The 18,675-nt window shown below is 37.7% G+C and overlaps 1 protein-coding gene across 1 annotated transcript in view; it reads left to right on the forward strand.

Annotated features, from left to right (window-relative positions):
* Positions 1–485: 485 nt before the first annotated feature.
* The window catches only part of LOC107743029 (cytoplasmic phosphatidylinositol transfer protein 1-like), a 33,967-nt gene continuing 15,777 nt past the window's right edge, over positions 486–18,675 (forward strand). Inside the window, exons 1-5 of the mRNA XM_016556139.1 lie at positions 486–570; positions 6,190–6,317; positions 6,365–6,513; positions 13,693–13,781; positions 15,716–15,723. Of these exons, the coding sequence (XP_016411625.1) occupies positions 486–570; positions 6,190–6,317; positions 6,365–6,513; positions 13,693–13,781; positions 15,716–15,723 (459 nt within the window). The remainder of the gene's footprint in view (positions 571–6,189; positions 6,318–6,364; positions 6,514–13,692; positions 13,782–15,715; positions 15,724–18,675) is intronic.

Below are 18,675 nucleotides of genomic sequence, written 5' to 3' on the forward strand. Positions count from 1 at the left end.
ACTGCATATCAGGCATTTATGTACATCTCATTTGTGCATTAATGGCTGTTATGTTAAATAAAGTTTACTAACTACAGTAAATCAAGTACCCGTGCACGCCGTTGTTGTTGTCTTGTTTCCCGATTATAAGACTTGACGGAGAAACGTATATTTCTTCGAGCCAAGCTGCATAAACTGCATATCAGGCATTTATGTACATCTCATTTGTGCATTAATGGCTGTTATGTTAAATAAAGTTTACTAACTACAGTAAATCAAGTACCCGTGCACGCCGTTGTTGTTGTCTTGTTTCCCCTCAGATGCGCTGCAATGGTGATCCTGTGCGCAATTCTCAAAACATCCACAAGATGGCGGCGTTTATCGGTGAATCCGATATTACAAAACCGATATCCGATTATTGTAAAATGCTTAAATATCGGGAAAAATATCGGTAAATCGATATATCGGTCGATCTCTAGAAGAAATCTCTAGCATTAATTCTGATCATGGCTTGTCTAGAAGAACGAAGACAGTTTAACGTTCGTCGTATGAGACGTCACACTGCAAAACACTGCCAGAATTTCATTGGAGGTAAAATTTGACAAAGACTACAGATTTTAGCGTAGTATTATAGGAATCTTTTAGGTTTTTCAAAATATGTCTCAGACAACCAAATCATGGCCAAAATCGCACAGTGTGAGCTGGGCTTAAGCGCTCAGTGAAGAGCGTGAAGCAATGATCATTGTAGCCAATCACAGACATACTGTATCTGTTGAGCGTGTGAACACAATGGCCAATCAGAGGCATTTAAAATTCCTCTCAACAGTGCTCAAAATGGTAGCGGGAAATGCTGGTATCGTCAGACACACAAGTCGGTACTTTTGACAACACTATGCCCTAGCAACAACTCTGAACCTGATCCTCATCGAGTTACTAAGGTGGCAACCCTGGTGGCAAGTTTTGCATGAAGAAGCAGCACTCACATCCCTTTCAAACATGCTGTTGACACACTGGAGTCAGTTGACTACAGTGCATGAACCTCTCTGTGCTCATGATTAAAGTCTTTCTTCAGTGCGCCCGAGAGAGGTTTTTCAGTATCAACAAAACTACAGTTTTCTCTCCCCAACACAATCAGGGCAGCCCTCAAGAGCTCTCAAAGAGCAGCCTGACAGCACAATCTAATGAATCGCCATTAACTAACTCTATTCCCATGAAACACAGGCACTCTCCAGGTAACAGAGTGCTGCTGTGGGTGAAATTAGAGTCACACTTAAAAGAACAAAAAAAGACTCAAGTTTGCTTGAGTTACCTACATCACGCATGACATTTCCAACGTGACTACGGAATGCGTGAGGTCAAGCTAGTGCAAGATGAGCATTTGTGGTTAAAATGTATTAAAAAAGTATACATTTTTATTTCTTTTAGAAAATGGCTGATTGTTACACTGGACAAGACCCTTATTCCTCGGCTGGGATCATGTAGAGCCCCTTGAAGCTGCACTGAAACTGCAATTTGAACCTTCAACCTGTTGGTCCCATTGAAGTCCACTATATGGAGAAAAATAAAAATTTCCTGATAATTTACTCACCCCCATGTCATCCAAGATGTCCATTTCTTTCTTTCTTCAGTCGAAATGAAATTAAGGTTTTTGAGGAAAACATTCCAGCATTTCTCTCCATATAATGGACTTCAATGGTGGCCGAGTTGAAGGTCCAAATTGCAGTTTCAATGCAGCTTCAAAGGGCTCTACATGATCCCAGCTGAGGAGTAAGGGTCTTATCTAGCGAATCGATCAGTCATTTTCTAAAAAGACTTAAAATATATATACTTTTTAACCACAAATGCTCATCTTGCTCTAGCTCTGCAAAATGATCATTGTAGCCAATCACAGACATACTGTATCTGTTGAGCGTGTGAACACAATGGCCAATCAGAGGCATTTAAAATTCCTCTCAACAGTGCTCAAAATGGTAGCGGGAAATGCTGGTATCGTCAGACACACAAGTCGGTACTTTTGACAACACTATGCCCTAGCAACAACTCTGAACCTGATCCTCATCGAGTTACTAAGGTGGCAACCCTGGTGGCAAGTTTTGCATGAAGAAGCAGCACTCACATCCCTTTCAAACATGCTGTTGACACACTGGAGTCAGTTGACTACAGTGCATGAACCTCTCTGTGCTCATGATTAAAGTCTTTCTTCAGTGCGCCCGAGAGAGGTTTTTCAGTATCAACAAAACTACAGTTTTCTCTCCCCAACACAATCAGGGCAGCCCTCAAGAGCTCTCAAAGAGCAGCCTGACAGCACAATCTAATGAATCGCCATTAACTAACTCTATTCCCATGAAACACAGGCACTCTCCAGGTAACAGAGTGCTGCTGTGGGTGAAATTAGAGTCACACTTAAAAGAACAAAAAAAGACTCAAGTTTGCTATCAAAGAAGATCAAGCAGTTGCCTGGGCGGGATGCGCTTCTCCATTCCTTCCTCATTTATTTATTTTTAAAATGGCATTTCACTCCCAACTCTTAATGCACTCTCATGCAGTCTGTCCATCCTCTCATCTCTCCTCACGCCTGTCCGTCACACACAAAGTGAAAGTGGTAGCGATGAATTATTCACCACCACTTGAACTCCACAGCCGCTCTCGTTCTCGCTTTTTCTGCAGCTTTAATTGGGTTTCAGAGGATAACAATGAGGACAATATCTGATTAATCAAACAAAGAGCCATGGTTTTTAAAAAGCTCAGATGAATGAAGGACATGGAGGTGAGCGTGGTATGCTTCAGGGGAGAAAGGAGGTTAAACATTATGATAGTTGTGTCTGGCATCGGATTTGAACGTTTGAAATATTGTTTCTTCTTCAAGAGGAACTACAGCTAGTGAAATGCTGGGTATCTACTGGGTTAAAAGCAACTTAAAGGATTAATTCACTTCTAGAATAAAAATTTCCTGATAATTTACTCACCCCCATGTCATCCAAGATATATATTAAATTATTTGATTTAAGTGTCATGTTTGATTTTTTTTTATATATATATATAAAAAAATGCTTTATTTAATCAGAAACACTGTCTAAATATTATTTGTGTATTGCAGGCATTAGGACCCGGGGGAAGGCTGCCGCTGCACGTGCTATTACTGTTTACTCCAGGGGAAGGCAACTTCGGTCCTGGAGTGCTGATGTCCTGCAGGGTTAAGCTCTAACCCTAATCAAACACACCTGAACAAGCTAATTGAGGTCTTCAGGATTACTAAGGCTACAAGCAGGTGAGTTTTTTTTCAGGGTTGGAGCTAAACTCTGCAGGACATCGGCACTCCAGGACCGATGTTGCCTACCCCTGGTTTACTCTATCATACACCGAACGCGTCATTCTGTTCGTGCATTCTCAGTTTAAATGCAGCGATCCAAAACAGTGAATCCAATCACCATTCAGGCAAAACTTTGCTTCAAGAATGAGCCACAATGCTGACGTGATCTAATCGCACTGTTGACTGATCTAATCGCTAGCACACCCTGAGCAAATGCAAGTTAATGTATTCCTCTTATCAGCAAGACATATCGGCATAATTTTTCATATCGGGCCCATGCGGATATTTACATTTAAAGCCATTATCGACCTATTCCGATATTGGTCCGATAATATCGTGCATCCCTAAGAAAAATCCTGGAATGTCACTAACATAGCTACACTTGCTCAACCAATGACAGTCATTATTTTCAATTCAGTTTGATCCTGCTGAATTTACGCACATTTTCTCATCTCTCTACAGTCACTTTAGGGAAATTTCACCAGCAAAAATTACATTGTCAGTAGTGTAGCGCCGTATCAAGCACAGCTCATGCAAAACTCACTTTCAAATCAAGCAGCCTTCTGTTAGTTAACATGGCAAATCCATGTGAACAGCTTGAACCTATTGTGAAATCTGTGTGGGGAAATCATGGCCCTTATGTGAAATTACCAATTGCTTTGATTACTATTGAAATGACTGGATTTTGGCTGCAGAATTTCATGGGTGAAGTTAAGTCATTCCGATAGGAATACCCAAGCAGTTTTTGCTCATTTTGTTGGTAACTTACATTCACCACACTGACCAACAGAAAGCCACTTGGTTTGAAAATGACTTGTCAGCTCTGCTTCATACATTACTACATTATTGATGAGACATTTTTGGGAATTTTGTCTGTGGGTGACTGCGCCATAGTGTGTTGGCTTGCACTCTAGCACTTTTGGTGCAAACCCAGGTTTGTTTGACGTCAGAGTTTGGATAATATGAATGCTGTTTTCTGAACTCACAAACCTTACCCGAGTCCACTTAAAAAGGGTGGTAAGGATGTGAACTCCAGAGTGGTACTAAATCACAGAAGTGTACCGCTATTGAAGACAAATGAATTGGTCAAACTGTGTATTAATGTTTTCTCACTCACTTTCCTCACAATTGTAACTGACGCGACGCAAGCAGAGAGAATTTATACCTCATTTCCACTCGCCTTCAGCAGAAATCGGCTCCCGTGTTCTTTTGATCTTTTATATTTCATTCGTGACAAATAGGCACTGCGCCATTATGTTTTGTCGTTTTGGACCATGCAATCGAATCAAGTGTGAAAGCACCCTGAGTTCTATTTCTGTTAATCACAAAAGACAATAATTTGTACTCAAAGTTTAGTTCCAAACAGGAACACCTTTAAAGTATTGAATCCATAATGCAAATATACTGCTGTAAGGGTAGCATATCGTTTTTGCATTCCACTGCGCTGCTTTTCCATTGTTTTTCTATGTAAACATCTTCAAATTCTGTGATCAACACCCTGGCTTACACTTTTTAAAACGTATACAACACAGACCTAATTTCCTTGCATTGTTGTATGTCGCAAAGTGTCAAAACAATTAAAAATGCAACAGAAGTATACCTTGTGTTCTCAGTTTTGCCACAAGGGGTGCTCAAATCGACTTTAGTGTACACTATTTATTAGCCAACTGCAATACTGCAGTAACTAGCGTTGCCATGAGATTGGGCTAATAACATCACTTGCTATACTTCTCCTGTCTGTGCAGAATGATGTCGAATATTTTAACTCATGTCATGAGCATGTAAACTTGGCTTTTAGTGCATTAGTAGTATGCATTATCATAGTAGATGTTCAAATGTTAGTGTGCTTTCACTGGAAAACTCTGACTACTAAGATATTCATCTTGACTATGATTGCAGTGATGTTCATCTAGGTCGGGCACACACAAAGTCAGCATCTGGCCAGCCTGAAGGCTTTAAAAAAAAGAAGTACGTCATATCTTATCATTGGCATATAAATATAACCGCATGAGCTGCAGGACTCCGCATGTATGACTGGCTTGATAAGGATCTTTGCGTGTCTCCATTGAGGCAGTCCCTGGGCTGGAGATGCAGAGAGTTGAACAGATGCCTGGGGCCTGTTCTGTTCACACAGATAAGCAGCTGTCACAGCTGTCATACACTCCAAAACTTATGATACTGCTTCCTGTATTAGGCAGAGCATGACCCCGCTCATTATTGTGAAGCTGTGGTGTGTTTCTGCTGACATCTGCTAGGGTCTGAAACTCATTCCTGTGGAGGACCAAGGGCTCTGATTAATCTTGTTTTGATCTACTTCATTTTACTTTATATTTTGGCAGTTAACAGGAGGAGACAGTCGGGCAAATATATAAAGTGGCCATAGAGTGTATAAATCTGAAATCAGATATAACTTGATGTGAAGTTACAAATGTGCATAAAGTCTGCACAAATCTGAAATTGTGAAAGACTTTTCTTCACTATTGTGATATATATATATACAGTGGGTACGGAAAGTATTCAGACCCCCTTAAATTTTCCAAGTGAAACGTGAAGAAGAAAAAATTGGGGCGAGACTTTGTTAATCTGGAATTGACTGGATTGTGGAAAGTGTTGCAAACGTAATGAAGGATTTCATTTAGGGATGTTTCGTTTTTCTGCTGTTAAATTGTTTTATACTAAACTTTGAGCGTGTTTCAAAGATTGAAAAACAGGAACTAGTGAGGCACCGAAATATATTTTTTTAATATCAGCTGACATGTTTACCTGTTGTAATTTTATCCATGTTGTGTGAACAAAATAGACACTGACTCAAAACACACCATTACAGAAATTCTTTCTGAAATTTCTGCCCTCCAAAACAGTTTGGATATTTGTTTTCGCTGTATATTTTTCTATTGCAGAAATACCGGTGCATCAATACCAAGAACCTCAAAAAGCAATCAACAGCTGTGATTTTGAAAAGCTTAAGCCAGACTATGCATCAGATGACCAGTATGATTTCCAGTGGTTGACGTATGTCATGTTTTATGTGAGTTGAATATGGAGGTCCTGACTGTTTTGGGTCTGTGTCTCTAGTACAGGATTGGTCAGCTGTACATGATCAGCAAGCACAGCCATGAGCAGAGCGAGAGAGGAGAGGGTGTGGAGGTGGTGCAGAACGAACCCTATGAGGACCCCAACTACGGCCCGGGACAGTTCACTGAGAAACGCATTTATCTCAACAAGTGAGTAGCAACTGTCGTCAATTACTTGTCAAGGCAAAACACCTCTGCAGAGTCTCTAGGTGTGTCAGTTCAAAGTGTTTGATGCACTATACTCAAACTGTATTAATCAATCAAATATGATCCATTTTTATTGGTGCTCAGTTATTAATAACGACTCTTATGATCGATGTTGAAAATGTTGCTTTTGTTTGTCGAAACTGCTACTTTTTTCAGGATTTTTTTGATGAATACACAGTTCAAAAGAACAGCATTAAATTTTTTGTAACATTAAAAATATCTTTACTGTCACTTTTGATCAATTTAATGCATCCTTGCTAAATAAAAGTATACATTTCTTTTTAAATCTTACTTAACCCAAACCTTTGAATGGTAGCGTATCATGGTTTCCGCAAAAATATGAAGCAACACAACTGTTTTCTACATTGATAATAGTAATAACTGTTTCTTGAGCAGCAAATCAGCATATTAGGATGATTTCTGAAGGATCATGTGACACTGAAGACTGGAGTAATGGTGCTGTTTTAAAAAACATGAAAAAAATCTTAATCATTCCAAACTTTTAACCAGTAGTGTATGTTATACATTTAAAATAAAACATTATTTTGTTAACATCACTCATGTAACCAAACCATAACATGCGTTTTAATGGCATAAAGTCCACTTTGCAGAATGTTCTGGCCAAGATCCAACATATAAACATGCATGTCTAACAACAAACTGTTGGTTGCTCTACATGACATTTTATATGACATTTAGAGGTTTAGATCTGATAAACTAGTAGCTCATTCAAATAACGACAGTCTCCTTGAACGAACCTACTGAACACAGTAGAAATGAGTGCAAAATACGACTCGTCACGAGAAGCTCTCCTTGACTTTATAGCGTGTCTCCTTTTACTGCATGAACTGGGCGCTTGCTCAAGGCTTCTACAGCAAGAATGAGTTCTCTGTTAACTCAGACATTACATTACATTACATGCTGCCAGTCGAAATGAGACTTGTGTGATTTGTGTATAACTGAGGTATATTTAAACACAGAAGAGCACCATATTTGATCCACCAGGAAGAAAGATTATTCATCTGTAGGTTGTACAGGATGAAATGTTATATACTGGTTAAAGTCAGCATAAAATCAAAATTGACCTTCTTTACACTGTTCAAAAATTTGGGATCTGTCAGCTCGTTTGAATGTTTTTGCTCACCAAGGCTGCATTTATTTAACTAAAACAGCAGTATTGTGAAATATTATTACAATTTCAAATAACTGTTTTGTATTTGAATATATTTTGAAATGTAATTTTTTCCTGAATTTTCAGCATCATTATTCTAGTCTTCAGTGTCACACGATCCTTCAGAAATCATTCTAATATGCTGATTTGCTGATTTGCTGCTCAAGAAACACTTCTTATTATTATCAATGTTGAAAACACCTGTGCTACTTAGTACAGTATATTATTATTATTTTCGAGATTCTTTGATGAATATAAACATGAAAAGAATCCAATTTATTCGTAACATTATAAATGCCTATTCTGTCACTTTTGATCAATTTAATGCAGCCTTGCTGAATAAAAGTATTAATTTCTTTTTTTTACTGACCCCAAACAGTACTGTATTTCCTTAACACATTTTAAGCTTATTGTGCATGATTTATCAGTACATGTTATGCAAAAGACAAAATTATTTTCATAGTTTCATAGTAAATGTGCATATTTAAGATTTCACTGTTGGTAAATATCTGATTTTCTCTTCATTTGACGTCACCAACACTGTTTACCTTTAGCCAAATGGATAAAAATCAGGCCCTTCCCTACATTTTCTATTTCTATGTACTATCTGCATATCTCCTTTTTTTCACTGGTCTTTGTAGTCTCTTTTCTAAATGTTTTTTAGTACATTGACATCGAGCCTCAGTCGGGGTCACTGCAGTCCACCGGAGATCTTCAATTCATTCTCACTAAGAGAGCGGTCTCCAGGCGGCTGCTAGTTTAACAAGAATAAGCAAGGGCATGACTCGAGACCCAAACACTTTCCCAAAAATAGCCAGTAAATGGGTTCAGGACACCGTCCCCCAAGACACTGCCCATTCTGGCTACTGATAAATCAATCACTCATGCAGATGTGTTTTTGGAGAGACGCTTTATTGAACCGAGACATCAGTCCCCCAGGACCGGGCTGATTAAACTGTTCCTCTGCGGGTCATGATTGGCTGAGAGGTGGTCATGACATCACACGACAACCAGTTTAGACCATGGGCAACAGATTTGGGTGGGCTTTTGGCCTTCTGTGAATGTCTTTATTGAAGCTATAAATGATTTTATCACATTGTCTTTTGAATCTTTCATGCTTGGTCATTTTCATCAGTAGTCTATGCATTCAGAGCGTTAGTTCTGAAAGTATTTTCAGCTAAATGGTTCAGAAAATTCACAGATTGTGACTAGTGTTGTTATTGTTAACCAAAACTAAATTTTAAAAAAAAGGTAATATTTTGGTTTAAAAAACCCATAACCAGCTAACTACTTTTTTAAAATCCGATTTTTAAACAAACCGTTTTAAATGCAGGTTGTATGTAAACAGATCTGTTTGGTTTTTCTGTTCAGACTGCAGTCACTTTTGCTAGCACATCCACACTAGTTGTCATAGTAACGAGGCAAACTTGCGTAGGTTCACCATGCATGAGATTTTAGCAATGCATGTTCCGCCACTGATTCTTGTTCATTAGGGTAGAGTATACAAATCTGAATTTGCTGCAGACAACAGTGTAAGGAACAGAAACGGTATAATGCCCAGGTAATGTACCTTAGTTAAGCAAAAAGATATGGACCCATGAAAAGAGTGTTGACCGGTGGGAATGTGTCCATGGGACTTTTCAAGAGGACTCTTATCTTGCTGACTTCAAGTTGTTAACGAAAGGAAGAATTTGAAATGCTCTGTGATCTTTACACACTGAACATGTCCATTAAAAATGAAAATTTGCTTAAAATGTACTCACCTTCAAGCCATCCATGTAGATGAGTTTGTTTTTTCATGGAAACAGATTTGGAGAAACGCAGCATTATATCAATTGCACACCAGTGTGCCGTCAGAAGGAGAGACCAAACAGCTGATTAAAACATCACAATAATCCACAAGTAATCTACATGACTCCATTCCAACAGTTAACATCATGTGAAATGAAAAGCTGCTTGTTTGTAAGAAACAAATCCATCATGACGTTTATAACTTTTCGCTTCTGACCAAAATGTGAGTCCATATTTTTTTTTTACTGAAAAAAGCAATATTATGGATAGAGGACTCCTATTTTGGCCAGAAGAGATAGTTTGAAGTTTGAACTCCTTAATGATTTGTTTCTTACAAACACGCAGCTGTTTGGACTCTCATTCTGACGGCACCCATTAACTGCAGAGGAGCCATTGGTGAACAAGTGATGTAATGATACATTTCTCCAAATCTGTTCCAATGAAGAAACAAACTCATCTACTCTACATCTTGGATGGCCTGAGGGTGAGTAAATTTTAAGCAAATGTTCATTTTTTTTGGTGAACTATTCCTTTTTATTTTAAGATTTATTTTAGGCCTTTATTTAGATAGGACAGTGTAATGACAGGAAGCGAAGTGGGAGAGAAAAAGGGGGTGGGATCAGGAAAGGTCCACAAACCCGGGATGCCCGTAGCGCAGCAGCACTATATGTCAGCGTGCTGCCAACAAGGCTATTGACATCGGCCTTGGTGAACTATTCCTTTAAGACACATTCAATTCCTGTTGTTATTAACAACCCCTCACGAAATATTATGAAAAGAAATAACACATTGCTCTAACTATGTGTGTTTGAAAGTCTGAGACACATTACCAAAAATCAGAAATCACACCACTTCTGAAATTGGTTTGGATCAGGCAAACAAAACGAAATGACAACAAAACAAAACAAAACACAAAACAAAAAAACGAAACACTACACAACACAAAACAAAACAAAAAACACAACAACACTACACAACACACAAAACAAAACAAAACACAAAACAAAACACAAAACAAAAAAAACAAAAAAACACAACACAAAACAAAAAACAACAAACAAAACAAACAACACAACACAACAAAACACAAAAAAACAAAACAAAAAACACAACACAACACAAAACAACAGTTGAATAGGCCTGCTTGTGTAAGCACAGCCTGAAATACACCTGGTGAGACACATGATTATAGCTACAAAAAAGCCAGATATTTTAAAATGGTGTTTTCAATTACACACACCCATTAAAAACAAGCTTCTAACCTTTGACCCAGTGTCTGAGGCTCAGACTAAATTTAGTAGGAGCGCTTCAGTAGCTCAGCATTTGCTTCATAAAAAAATTACTCACGTTTTCAGCATTTCAACATTTATGAGTGCCTACAGATGTGTGGGTTATGAACTGCTTCTAGTATTTTTTTATGAGCCTAAGAATATCATTTTTACAGTAGGATAACTACAGTAGCAGTTACAACAAACGGATTAAAAATAATCCCCTCTCGAAACCCCAAATCAGTGTGAACTCTAGATGATAAACTAGAGATAAATCAAGACATAAAGGGGATAACAGACATGATGAGGAGTAGTCAAAGTGGAGCACACATGAGAACAAAAAAGAAGGAACAGAGAAAATAAGAGAGCGTGTGGGGAGCTTGAGATGTGCGTGGGATGGGAGACGGCTGAGCTCCCGCTTTTATAGCACGTGTAGAATTCGAGATTTGGCTGTGGGAAGCTGTACCTGCGTTTTCGCCCACAGGCCACCTGCTTTTGCGCTCGTGCGTGCCATGCCGCTTACGCAAGCTGTGGCCGTTGTTCGGGACCAAATCTAGAACGCCAACATCTTTTGATTCACACTTGCATTTGGAAAGAGTTGGAAACAAAAGCCGTCCACCAGATAAATGCAATGTAATCGGGTTTAGTGCAAATGGAGCGCCGCACGGACGTCTTAGTGTTAGCGTAGGCTCGTTTCTGAAAATCCATTTGCATTTTAAAAGCCCTCAGGATGAGGTTTGCATCCCTCAGGTTTACATCACAGATGTGCCGAGTCATGCGCCAGCAAAATGTGCAAGGCCTGCATAAAACGTTCCTTTATTCCCACTGCTCAGGCTTTTAGGACTGGCACCCGTCCCAGTTTCATCCACTCTGCATCTGGTTTATTTAGGACACAACTGCAGAAGGGCGTGAGAAGAACTCCATTGGCTTATTACATCAAGATGAAAATGCATCATGCTTCCCCAACACATCATTGGTTTTATTGGTTTGCCAGTCGCATCTACCCAGCAACAATAAGATTGTTTCCAGCATTGTGTTTTGAGGAGTAGTTGACACCAAAAACGACATATTCGGCTATTATTTACTCCCCCTGGATGCAGTTGTGTGCTAGATATGAGTTTTGGGTGAGGGTAAGAGCATCCGTGAATATTGACTTCAATTTTGGTCTGTGTTTCATACAAAGTATGACTTTAGAAGACTTTATATATAGTGTGTGAGCTACTTTTCTGATGCTTTTCTTTTTTGTCTTTTTTGGAACTTGATAGCTCCTGGTAGTTTTATGACAAGTACTGCATAACAGATCTTCAGTCATTCTGTCTTTTGTGTCCATGGAAAATATCATAGAGATTTGGACTGACATGAGGGTGAATAACTAATAGACAGAATTTTCTTTTTAGTGCATGAGAGCCACTGATTATTTAGACATGGCACAAAAGATGTTGAACAATTGTGCCTGCCGTTAAGTTTGAAAATTGCAACACTCACACTCATAAATTAATCATTAGAATGTTCTTAACACAAATGTACTGTTTTATGTATTTATTTATTTGGGGACAAGCACATAAGGTGCTGAAACCCTATTAGAGTGTGTGTGTGTGTGTGTGTGTGTGTGTGTGTGTGTGAATCTCAGACTCAATTTAATCTCACCCTATTAAAAATCTATTACATTTCTATTATAAATGCATTTGCGTTTTCTCTTATATCTCATGGGAACCTTTGAAATCCTTTAGTTTTGTCAAATCTGAAATTATTCCTGAAATAACTGCCGCTTAAAGGTATTTTCTTTAGTTTAGAATAATTACAGTATATTAATATTAGTACTAGAGTATAGTATTGGTTTTAGGAGAAGTGGTTTTATCGCCCAAATCTTTTAATAGAATCTTACTTGGAATGATTTTTTTTTTTCACACGAATCAACAATGTCACAAAAGCTATCATTTTAGGTAATATATATTTTGTCACAACTGTAAGATGTGACCTATCAAAATATTGTAAAGATATTATTTAAGATTTTGATTCTTGTTAAGTATGTACTGTTAGTAGCTATCAATTACTTATTTATTATTATTATCATTACTTTCCACATTACCATTCAAAACTTTGATGTCAGTCAAGAAGTCGCCATTGCTAATAAAGACAGCATTTATTAAAATGTAATTTATTTCTGTGATATAAAGCTGAATTTTCAGCATCATTTCTCCAGTCTTCAGTGTCACATGATCCTCCAGAAATCATTCTAATATACTGATTTGATGCTCAAGAAACATTTAAAATGATCAGTGTTGAAAATAGTTGTGTTGCTTAATATTTTTGTGAAAACTGCTTTTCAGAAAATGTTAGAACAATTAAAAAAAAAAAATTTGTGACAATGTAAAAGTCTTGTCATTTTTGATCAATTTAATGCATTCTTGCTGAATACAAATAGATTTCTTAAAAAAGAAAAAAAAGAAAAGTGAAATATCTGAATATCTGACCGATTCAGTCCAAAACGTGCATTAGTATAAACTTGCACTACTCTAGGCTGAATCACTGAGGCATAGAAGATTTGAAAGTCTCCAGTGACTGATATGCTGCTTCTGAGCTGTCTATTATAGTCAAACTCACAAATCATATTCACAGCCGTCTATTAGGACTTTGAGTGTCTGATTGAAGAGCGTTTTTGCAGCCGCTCTTAAAGAGAATGAGATTTGGCAGCGGTTAAGGAAACCTGATCTCAGATCAGAATGAAAGAGCATCTTCCTCCCTGAGCGGCCATCAGCGCTTCCTCGCTGCAGCTATTAGTCTGTCATTACTACTGTTATTGCAGCCGGGGGGACGGGGCGTTTGGCACAGTGAGCTGGCACTCTCCACTTTCTTCTCAATACTTTTCCTTCCATTTTTTGTCTCTTTCAGCAAGCTGCCCAGCTGGGCCAAAGCTGTGGTGCCCAGAATCTTCTATGTGACGGAGAAAGCGTGGAATTATTATCCCTACACCATTACTGGTAACTACAGCTTCTTACTCGCAAGCATACAGTGCCATTGTAATTGCTTAAAGGAATAGTTCACCCAAAAATAAAAATGGCTGAATATGTGCTCACCCTCAAACCATCAAAGATGTTGATGAGTTTGTTTCCTCACAGAACAGATTTGGAGAAATTTTGCATTACGTAACTTGCTCATCGATGGATCCTCTGCAGTGAATGGGTGCCGTCAGAATGAGAGTCCAAACATTTGTGCTCTCACAACAAAATTGACCAACATACAGGTACATCTCAAAAAATTAGAATATCATGAAAAAGGTCAATATTTTTTGTCACTCATTTCAGAAAGTGAAACCCATATATTATATAGATTCATTACACATAGAGTGAAATATTTCAAGCCTTTATTTCTTGAAATTTTGATGATTATGGCTTACAGATAATGAAAACCCAAAATTCAGTGTCTCAGAAAATTAGAATATCACTTGACCTTTTTCATGATATTCTAATTTTTTTAGATGTACCTGTATTTGTTTAGGACTGTTTTCTCTTCTAAGCAGTGCTTGATCTGTGCATATTTCTCTCCTGATTCAGACACGACGACTTTTTCACTGGAAAAAGCAATATTATGAACACAGGACCGTATTTTAGCTAGAAACAGCAATTTGGAATTTAAAAATGTCTTGATGGATTTGTTTCTTACAAACATGCAGCTTTTCACTTCATTAATTGATGGACTGGAGTCATGTGGATTACTTGTGGATTATTGTGATGTTTGTATCAGCTGTTTGGACTCTCATTCTGATGGCACCCATTCACTTCATTGGTGAGCAAGTGATGTAATGCTAAACTTCTCCAAATCTGTTCTGATGAAGAAACAAACTACATGTTGGATGGTCTGAGGGTTGGTATATAATCAGCGAACTTTCATTTTGGGGTGAACTATTTCTTTTACATACATCTTGTGATACTGTGGCAGTAGCATACTTTAACTTTATCTGAACTACTCTGTTTTCTTCATATTATTGCTTCATCATGATGACAGTATATCATGACCATAGAAGAAGACATGCTACTTTAGGTTTGATTTATGTTAGATAGGATAATAGTTTATTTGTTGTTTTCACTACAAAAAAAAAAATTCTTAAAACAGTAACGGGACACCAAAGTGTATTCTATTTTTGGAAAGTGCCACTGTTCACTGCTACTATGAATAGGTTTGATAGTCAAAACAGACTTTAAAAATGAGTCAGCTGTTCCTTATAAAATGCTGTAATATTTCTGCTGTTTTTTCACTGTCAAATCTTGAATATGTGCAGAATGTTGTTTTTCTATGGCTAGTCTCAGCTCACTGAAGAACATGTATGTTATGATGCAGTGAACATCTATGAACTACTTCTGTCAAATTAGACCTCTAAATATCAAATAACAATTTGTTAACAAAAGAAATAATGTACTTTAAAAGAAATAAAGTACTTTAACAAATACAAGGACAAATAAGCACCATAAAAGTACTGTAACAACATGTGGATGAGTAAATAATGACAGATTTTTGATTCATATTTTAATTATTCCTTTAAGGATCTTATTTGAGCAGATGTATATACAGTCTGAATCTTAAATGTGACAAATGACATTCGTCAGGAGCATCTTTTTGACATATACTGAAAGGGAACACATGGACATATCAGAGATGTGTGTGTGCATGATAAACACACACACACACACCACTCAAAATACATGCGCATATTTTTATCAGACACACACACACACACACACACACACAGAACGTCAATTCCCTGAAGAACTGAAGGTCTTTCTGTGATTGAATGTTTGATGGCTTCAAGACTGCTATGTGCTTATTGCTATGACCTTTAACATGAAGTCTCTCTTTCTCTTTCTGTCTCTCTCCCCGTCATCTTCTCGATCCATCTCCTCCCCCACCATTGGCTCAGAGTATACAGTGAGTATGGCTTCTTCTTCTTCTATTTATTTGTGTGCTTGAAACTCAAAAGCAAAATGTCAATTTCAATACTTCAACAAAATGATTATGCTAATAGACACACTCACTTCATTAAAACATTACATTTTAATAGACAGTATTCAATTAGAACAGTTGGTACTTTGTACTGCCGATACTGTAGAAGGACATTTTCTATGTAGGCAGTTCAAATCAAGCTCACTAGGATTTGGAACAGAGCTACAGTGTCTGGAAGCTGATTCCCCTTAACCACCAACCATGTTGTTATGCTATCCCAGAATGCACCGTTCTTGTTTTCCCTTGCTGTGCTGCAATATAATTAGAGTGTATTGGAAAACCAGGCAGACCAGGTGTCTTCAAGCTCCTTGGAGACCATATTAGGTTTCATGGAAAACCTTGTGCTTAAGGCCTAAATTCAAGATTATGTATCTGAATTGCATATAAAATTTCCATCCATTTGAATTAAACACATTAAGTTTATTCATTTGTTTATGTTAAAAGTGTTTAAATGTTTGTTTTATGTTAAAAGTGTAAAAGTGTTCAATCCAAATGGATGGAAATTTTATGTGCAATTTATATGCATAAATCTTAAATAGATTTTTTTGAGTATGAAATGGAAAGTGATGAAAGTCAACAGCAGCAGCATGACCGGTTGGTTTAAATGAGCGGTGGAGATGGGTGGAGGATTAAGGCTTAACTTAAGCTGGCCGACAGTCTGTGGATCTTGGAGTGGCTCTGCGTGATGTATCTGTACCTAGAGATGAATGAGAGAGCTCTTCATCGGAATACCATTATCATAATCAACCATATGCCAGGAACAACAGGATACAAACCGCTCAAATGAGAGCAGTGGAAGACGAGAAAAGCCCAAAGGATGCACAAAATGGAAACAGCTACATGTAAATTTGTGACAGTCACTTCTTTAACTCCAGGCTGTTTTGAAATACACTAATTTATTGGCTTAATGTTTATGGAGACAATATATATTAATAAATACATGTCTTAGATAAGGTTTTTTTTTTTGTCCTTGTGCTAAGAAAATTGCAGTCAACATATCAAAGTTTCAAACTTTTATTTTATCCGATGCTAATTTAATTGAGTGCAACAGTAGAGCTCAGGGAGTACAAATCCCATTCATTTTCTTCATAGAGATATAGATTTTTCGCAGTAACATAAACCTTTTAAGACAGTCCTGCCATGAGCTCAGAGGTTGTTAATTTATGGTATATGCTTGGGTTGGAGCCACACGTAAACTAATTTCTAAATAATAAAAATGTATGCAATTCCCAGTGAAAAACTACACTACCCATAATCCTGAAGAGAGATCCACCAATCAAAGAAGTCACTGTTATCATGTGATCAATGTGGTTTCTGTACTCTCTCAAACTACTTGTATTTTTAAATGTATCCAAATATTTTGCGATAAACCTAAAATGTATTGTTTTTATACATAATGACTGTAAGTCAGTAGTTTTATAATGTACTAGAGGTCAACCGATTGATCAGTTTTGCTGATTATTCGGCACTGATAACCGATTGCTGAAACAATGGGCAAGAATCCATTGTTGGAGTGGTTGAGAAGGTCCGCTGTCATTATACAGTACGAGAGCAACCTCTAGAGGCCAAATCACTGACAGCCCCTGCTGTTTGTTTTGACATAGACAACTAAACGCTATATTTACAGTACACTACCGTACATGTACTGTACATTTTTTATTGTAAAGTAATTAATGTTGACTAGATGCTGCATTAATGGAGAACAGCAGTATGTTTGCCGTCAAAGCTGAGAGGAGGTTAACTTTAGTAGTGCCTCAAGTGGTTAAATAAAAGTTCAACCTACATTAAATGTTTAATGTCACAATTGTTACCATCTGTTTGCATTAGTTTATAACAAGCTGTTGTCGTTATTGGCCAGTGCGGTGCAACCTAGTTATCATAATCAATAAAATCCACTAGCGGTTAGCCTCTGTAATGTACCATCATTTCTGATTCACTTATATCATTCACAGTGCTTTATGGTGCGAGTAGTTCATTCCCTCATACACAGTGTTGTAATGATCTTTTTTCCAAATTTCTAATACTTTTTGTTCAAGATCAGAGTTGCATGTTGTCTTGGAGCTGGTTGGTTTGGTTCATGTCTTACAATAATTTTTTGAAGAATCCTTTGAAATCTCTATGGAGAAAATTTATGAGAAAAATACTGCTGGCACCCAGGCTGCAGAAAATGTGGGTGTTCACTGCTCTGTTTTGCCAAAATGGAGACTTCCAATATATTCCCTCTAAACTAATTTCATTTTATTTGGATAGCATCCATAGTACAGATATGTAATGGGCAAATATACTTCTTATTCTGTAAGCTGTTATTATTGGAGTCTCTGTGATGTCCTGTAGTGTGTGCTGAGAATACAGTGGACTAAAGTACAAAACTAATATAGGAAAATAGATTTTATACATTTTAAAATTGTGTACATTTAAATAATATAGTTGTCAGACTTTGTTCCGTGTTTTGTGTGTGTTTTGCTCCCCATGTGCCCTCCTTGCCCATATTTGGTTAGTTTCCTGTTCCTGTCCTGATTATGTTGATTTAATTCCAGGTGTTCCCCGTTTATTTCCATTGATCCCAGGTGTGTCTCATCATCCCCTCGTCTTGTCATGTGTTTAAATAGTGTTCCCTGTTTTTAGTTCGTCCGGTATTGTTCATGTCTACATGTGCTACATGAGTTTTCCGTGTTTCCTTAATGTTATTAAACTTCTCTGGATTGATGTACTCCTCATCTCCCTCCGTTCCTTGCTCCGCACTCCACTCAGTAGTGCAACCGTGACAGAATACCGGACCAAAAAGAGATGACTGCAGCTGAGGACGCGCTGTGGGGTTTGCGGCAGGGCGGGCTGAGGTTGGAGCGATATGTGGAGGGTTTTCTCGAGCTCTCTAAC

This window comes from Sinocyclocheilus rhinocerous, unplaced genomic scaffold, assembly GCF_001515625.1.
Source record: "Sinocyclocheilus rhinocerous isolate Xijiao unplaced genomic scaffold, SAMN03320098_v1.1 scaffold647, whole genome shotgun sequence".
Taxonomy (NCBI): domain Eukaryota; kingdom Metazoa; phylum Chordata; class Actinopteri; order Cypriniformes; family Cyprinidae; genus Sinocyclocheilus; species Sinocyclocheilus rhinocerous.